Source organism: Conger conger, chromosome 2, assembly GCF_963514075.1.
Source record: "Conger conger chromosome 2, fConCon1.1, whole genome shotgun sequence".
NCBI lineage: Eukaryota > Metazoa > Chordata > Actinopteri > Anguilliformes > Congridae > Conger > Conger conger.
Genome location: NC_083761.1, coordinates 29,457,232 through 29,464,571, shown reverse-complemented (window position 1 = coordinate 29,464,571; position 7,340 = coordinate 29,457,232). Strand labels below are relative to the sequence as shown.

General features: G+C 39.0%; 1 protein-coding gene across 5 annotated transcripts in view; it reads right to left on the bottom strand.

The window, feature by feature from the left end:
* Positions 1 to 311: 311 nt before the first annotated feature.
* Positions 312 to 7,340, bottom strand: part of calcoco2 (calcium binding and coiled-coil domain 2) — a 30,439-nt gene continuing 23,410 nt past the window's right edge. For all 5 annotated transcript variants that reach the window (XM_061229472.1, XM_061229487.1, XM_061229479.1 and 2 more), the window contains 2 exons: positions 4,451 to 4,473; positions 312 to 3,428 (listed from right to left, as the gene is read on the bottom strand). In XM_061229472.1, the coding sequence (XP_061085456.1) occupies positions 3,270 to 3,428; positions 4,451 to 4,473 (182 nt within the window). In that variant the 3' untranslated portion in view covers positions 312 to 3,269. The remainder of the gene's footprint in view (positions 3,429 to 4,450; positions 4,474 to 7,340) is intronic.

Here is a 7,340-nt window from a genome sequence, read left to right as displayed (position 1 = left end):
TTGAGCTATCCACTGGACCACACTTTCAATTCTACGTGCTGTCCACTGGGCCTCTCTTGCAGGGTTTCAGTTCCTCTATTCTATTGGACCCTTCTCACCAAGTATAGCCTACCTTATGTGAATTTTAAACTGATAAAGTAGTCTGAGCTAATCACAGTTGATTGGATTTCTGTGATCGGTCATCAACAACCTTGAAGCATAGGCTACTATTCAAAACACTAAACTAAACAACAATGGGTGTGATCACTGTGATACCAGAGAACTGAATGTGTCAAATTTGACACATCAGTGACTGAAACAACATTCCATAATTGATTTGAAAAACTTTATTGCCCTAAAGGGAATTTGTCTTGCACACAACAACAACAATAAAACATTGTGTGAAATTAAAACAACATAGAAACAACATTATAAGACATCAAAACAAAATTAAACCGTGGACAGACCAAAAAGAAGAAACCTGTAAAGTGCATAACCATAGCCTACTTATCCCGAGCATGCAATGCCTCTCCAGCTCATTCCAATTAAAGTGATACAGTGAAAACATATGTATTTGAGAGTGGGAATATATGTATGTGAGAGTACAATGAATGTGAGAGTGAGAATATAATGTATGCATGTGAGAAGGCCTCATACACGCAGAAGTAGAATCAATTACACCTTTTCAAGCTCCATATTATACAACAAATACATTCTATTGGTCTTTTTCACTGGTGCAAAACTGAACATTAATCTTCCTTCTTTCATTTTCTCTGTAATCAACTGAAATAGGATGTATTCATAATAACCTCCTGTTCAGTGTCTGTTTAAAAATATAATTATTATCTGTTCACTCGTTATTATGCAATGTTATGATGTCCTTTGGAAAGCTTACACACAAAAAAAGTTTTCATGATATCTCCTATTTATTTCATTTGATTTTGAATGTTGAGGTCATACAAATTTGGCTAATAGTTTAATGGATGCTTGTCAAAATGAGCATTAACACATAATCCTAGAAGAAATCCACATAATCTGTAGCAGAATTGTCTTAATTATGATTATTATTAAAGTAAACATGCACTACCATAAAATTAATTTCATTACATTTTAGCTGCTAGATTACAAGATGCGATGTAATTTTGTTGCACGAATTTCACTCATCTAGCTTTAATTCTCCCTCTCTGAATTTAGCACTAGTCTTGTAACTTTCTGTTTTATATTTTACAGTAGATAATAAGGGGAAAAACACTGATTTTATATTCATGTAAAGGCATACTATGCAGAATATTTACCTTGAAAATATTATAAAACAACCATGCTCTCTGCAATCTGTGTCTGTGTTCACTTCTGCCCAGTCCTTGCTGTATTTGTTAATCAAAAAAGTGAGTGGGATGTTTCTTAGCATGACCCTTTTTTTCTTTGTGGGCTGTATCTGAAAAGCACGGTCAATGGCCAATATAAGAAGGAGGAGCATGAATGGAACCATGTATTGATTGGCTACTACAGTGGTACAGATGGGTTGGTGAGAGCGAGGGTCACCTTGGTGGCTAACTGTTAACCAAGTGGCTAGGTAGTGATAGGTAAGGTTAGGTCGGTGGTGTTATTAGCCAACACAATTAAATTATGTTTAGAAAAATAAGCTGGCTGGCCATGAGGTCCTGAGAATTTGCTGTGTGTCCGGTATTTTACAAAGTAACAACTTAAAGAAAAATTATAATTCGATAAGTCAGCATCCTTACCTTAGATATCGAGAGTTGATATCCTAAGTTTGCTAGTTAGAACGTGTGGAAAGTGGGAGCACGGTCTGTTAATCATAGCTAATTGACAGTTCCCATACCCACATGCCCCTACAGTTTTGTGAATTGTTATAGTGGGAAATTTAGGCTTCAAAAAATATGTTTTAAAATACAGAAAATCCTACAATCCCATCTATGTTCTGTATTCTTCTCCAGATATGACTGCAGCTTGACTACTACAGAACAATATCCATGGTCATAGAGATACATTGCATTTTTCATTAATATTTCCCAATATTCTAAAAACAAACTTGGAGTCGTTTACTTTCATTCTGGAAGTTTTTGCTATCAGCATACTTGCTGACCCTGGGACCTCAGAAATAGGGAGATGTTTCCTGCATTCTGGTGACTTTTACAGTATGAAAATAGATAAATAATAAGCACAATGCAACAGCATTTTATAATGCATTTTTTTCCCTCTTTACCTGTCTTTCTTTCTCTCACTCTCCGGTTATCTCTCTTGAGTCTGTATTGAACTACCTAGCTGAAGAGGCTTCCTACAAAGAGCCCAGCCTATGGGCCATCCTGCTAAATCTTTGGTTCAGTGCCTTGGGCCCTCTTCGTGTGCATGTAACCATGGAAACGATATATTTGGTGTCTCTGTATTGTTGTCCGGGTGGAAACAGCAGAATTTTAGTCATGGGGCAGTTTTTGCTGATAGCAAAAATGTCCAGAATGAAAGTAAACGACTCCATGTTTGTTTTTAGAATATTGGGAAATATTAATGAAAAATGCAATGTATCTCTCTGACCATGGATTGTAAGCACAGGAGCGATGCAAGGAAAGAAATTGTGCATAGTATGCCATTAAATAGCATTATTTATAACTTCCAACAATCATTTTCGAATATTTCTTTGAATTCATTTATACCATGGTCTGGGTGAAAACTCAATTCTGACTGGCTGAAAGTGTTTGTGTTTAAACTGTACAAGCAGTTCCAGTAAAACTGGTCTGTTCACGGTTCTAAATTTATACTCTAGCCAGCTATCCCAGATGATTTGGCAACTGGCTTAAAAAATATGCAAAGGCAAACACTAAAGTTATTAAATAATTAAAATAAAATAACTGCATACCCTGGATTATCCCTTCCTTCATTAATAAGTAAACTAAAATGCAATAATCCTCATGTTTCACTATGTATCAATCTGGGCCCCCATTAACTGGTTGTCAAACACACTCCTGTTGCTAGACCCCACCTGCTTGGATTCAAGTCCCAAGAGAGGGGCTTTGCTACGCCAGCATTGTGGGGTTGCTTAATTTGTATTTTTACCCATAGCTCATTTTCTGGAAAGCAAATTCTGCTAAGCAAATAATCAAATTTGTATGTTCTATTTGCCATTTTGTAGCTATAACACCATTTACAGTTACAAAATGTGGGCCTCTTAAAACATCAGGCTCTGCATGACTTCCATTCCTTAAGGGTTTGCATCGCTGAGGTTCTACTTTAATGCAGTTACTCAGGTTGCAGTGATGCCCCTCAAGAACATCACCCTACTCATGGCTGTAGACATGCTCCTCAAAGCCGTGCTGATCCATGGAGTCGCAGATAAGTGTGCAGAAGGGGCACACCTTGTGGCTTTCCTCATGCTGCTGCAGCTCCACCTGCCTGATATCTGGGAAGATCTCTTGGCAATATCGGCACACCATCAGCTAAGGAAAGGACAGGAGGAAAGAGTGACTGGCTGGCATGGCAAAATTCTGTTCCCAAAGCACTGATCCTTGAAGAATTTAGGCTATTTTGAGATCAAAGGGAGGCCCAGTATTACTATAGAGTTCCTAATTAAGTGCTCAGTGAGTGCATGTATTCAAGTGTTAGAAATATTGCTCCCCAGAAATGTTTTTGGTCATAGCATTTACAATTTAAGCACAATAAAATGGTAGAACCATATGATCATATTTGTTGTGTTTTACTGATTCAAGTAACTTGTTAAATGTTCTACTGGTACTGAAGCAATTTTTTTTTGAGATTGTATTTTCTGGAAGCACCCATCTCCCTATTGCACTGATATGCTTTGATTCATGTTTGAATGAGATTTACTCCTACTGGTCTCAGATAACTTAGTTAGTTACGTGTTTATTTAATATCTTGCTATGCAATTAGCTCCCCTTCATCCTAAGCAATCCACCATCTGTGAATTTCAGATCTGTTTGTAAATGAAATGTAAATAACTATGTTTACATTAAAAAGGATAAAAGTAAAAAGTACACTACCTTCCCTGTCCTCCATATGCCTCTGTCAGACTGCTCCAATTGGCCATCATTAAAGCCTTTACATCACTGCCTGACTGATGATGTGTTAGTAGTGTTAGCAAATATTTTATCTTAAAAATCTAAGAAATCTTTGATAATTTGCTTACTTTTGGTTAGCAAAATGCAAGCAGTAACTCCTAAAAGTCGGGCAGGATATAACTTGGGTGTTGTTTTGGTAAACAAAATTTTGCAATGCCAGTTCATTGAACATTCAGGTACCAGAAGTAGGCTTCCCAATCAGACTATAGTATGTTCTCCTTAGACCAGACAGAAATTTTGGATCACAATGCCTGAGTCATTGAGACTGAGAGTAGCTGAGACTAGTTCATACTGCATTGCAGTAGTACAACAATTTTTTAGCTCTCACTAGGGCCCACTCAAAGAACATATCATTTGTGAAAATACATGAGATCAATACATACCGTGTCCTCTGTGCTTGAAGTTGCTAAAAAAAAAATGGGGGAAAATATTCAATTTAATTCTAGGTTTTAAAAAAATATTACCAAAGAACAACAGCGTGTATACAGGTTGCAGAGTAGGGAGAAGATCATAATGGACAGGGCGTGGAGGCCCATTAGAGGCTCAATCCAGCTTTTAAGAATGGCCTTCTCGGCAGCGGTAAGTCCTGCCAAAACAGCTTTCTGAGCAAACTGATTCAAGTTCAACTTAGTCATGCGACAGATGTAAAACCTCTCCATTGAGGGCATAAATATTGAACACATTGGACATAACTATACTCCGACTTAAGTGTTAAGTATGGCGTTTCTTTAATGACAGAAGATGAGCGCCCAAGAAATGAATTTAAGAGTTTGCGCACAAAATTACTCTGCTCTCACTCAAAACTCTGTCGGCACTAGGGGTGAGCCGAGTACTCGTCCAAAACTAGTATCTGGTACAGAATGAGATTATGGCAAGCATGAGTGCTGTACGAGCAGTTGGGTCATTATCAGTGATGATTTCGAAGAACTGGCACTTTTTTCTCATACGGAAAATGGGGGAAAGCAGCTTTAAGAGTGGGGATTATGGCTGTTGTATTTTTTTCAGTTAAGTCTTCTGATTGGTCCGTGGTGTGTGTAAGGCTGCTGGGAATTGTTAGCCCAGGGGAGGGTTATTTTCAGCGTTTTATTAAAAAATGGTCTCAGAGAAAAGCGAGTAGCTGAACAGAGCTGTATATTAATTTTATTTTGGTGCAAAATGCCTCACAATGAGGACTTTTGCAGCAGAATACTATGTGTTAAATTGGGTATTACCTTGAAGTTTTCCGACGATGTAGACATACATGTACACACACTACTCTCCCATTCGTGTTCATGTTAAAACCGACACAAACAATGCGATGGTTCCCATACAACATTGCAATTTAAAAAATGAACAAAAATGAAATTATCTGAATATATTGCACAGTAAACAAACGAGTGTTTAAAAACTAGAGTTGATAAACTACTTCACTAATTACCCAGTGTGTCCCCTCATTGCATTTCAGCGTACAAGGTACTGTTGACTAATCTGATTTCTGATTTAGAATGGAACTCAAGTCTTCAATCTATGATTAAGGCAATGCATGTCAGCAAGCCGTTTATCCCTTGGGATCTCTGAACCGTGAATGCTGAAGATGTTTCCTGTTAACTTTCCTTTCAGGATAGTAAGGCTCCTAGAGTTCTCAGGTTTGAATTGCATCCGTGACCATTTCGCCATCTTTTCCAGCGCGTTTAGGATCCATCGTGTTCCTTGGATTGATGGAGTCATCACGGCTACATCTTCCATGAAAGCTCGGCAGGTGGGATGTCTCGTACTGTCGTCCTCTTTTGGCCCTCTGCATTGCATTCCTCCTGCCTTCAGTAGTAGATTCATGGCAGCAACAGACAGGGCCACGGAAATTGTACATCCTGCCATGATGCCCTTCTCGAGCCTTTTCCATTTGGTGGTAAAGTTTCCCACGGTGAACCTCATCTTTAGCGAATCCATGTGTGACATCACAAGCGTAACTACTTCTGGTGGTACTTGGTAGTGCTCCAATGCCTTTTGGTTCAGCTGATGGGGTACGCTTGGGTAGGTTTTGGCGAGATCTAACCATACGACTGAGAGTGTGTTCTTGTTACTCTTGGCTTCCTTGATGATCTGGCTGATCACTGACGTATGCTCCAGGCATCCAGAGAACCCCGGAACTCCTCCTTTTTGGACACTCGGGCCAATGTACTCATTGACAAGTAGATATGCTGTTAGCCTTTTGGCAATGATGGATCAGAATATTTTCCCTTCTATATCCAACAGGGAAATCTCTCGAAACTGGTCAAGTCCTGCCGAGTTCAGCTCTTTGGTCACAAAGCAGCCCTCAGCGAGTATCCAGAGCCTGGGTTCCTGCTTCTTCTTCCAGAGTGTCCGTAAGAGCTTTGATAACCTCTGCAATAGCTGTGGACAGTTTTTATAGATCTTATAAGTGGTGCCTGTTGGTCCTGGAGCAGATCCTGCTCGAGGTTTTTCCACTACTGCCCTCACTTCATCCACGCTGAAGAGGGTGTGTGGCTTGAGCATTGGCAGCTGGATAGGACAGTCCCCCAGTGGAATGTCTCTGCAGGGGTCGCCATGTGCTGCTGCTACGCTATTCTACGACATTTGAAAATGACATTTGAAGCTTACTTTCCGGTTCCAGGGCCGAAGTAAAACAATATGAAAATAAAGCTCCATTCGTTTATCCGGTTTCCTCTGAAATCATTTTAAAAACGCAGACCACAAACCTCCCCCGGCGAAAGCCATTCCCAGTAGCCTTAGACACCATGGACCAATCAGAACACTGGAAAGAAAAAAAGTCGCTTCCATGATCCTAACTCAGTAAAGCCGCATACCCCCAATTACCAACACAACATTGCAATGATATGTGCAACATAAGTAATGGTAAAGCCTTTACATGAATGAACTAGCTTGGCTCCAACCCAAATATGCATAGAAAATGTCTCAATACGAATATAAACGTAAATTTGCACTGTCACACAAACCCAAAAATCGGCAACATAAACTAAGAAATGTATTAATATAAAAATGTTGACAGAATTATTTTTAGCAAGTTAGCTAGCTAGCTTAGCATCAGCGAAATAACTCATTATTAAATCACCTGGGTCTGGGCCTTGGTAATCATCCTTTTAAAAAGTAACAAAGATTAATCCAAAAGGGTTCCCAAACTTTTGCACAGGGCCCTTTTATTTTTTTTATATCATTTATAAAATGAAAAGTAATCTTACTGGGTCTCATGTTTAACTTGTACAGATTCATTGTAACAGACATTCAAACCAGGGGTGCCCACTGTAAGAATGGTAT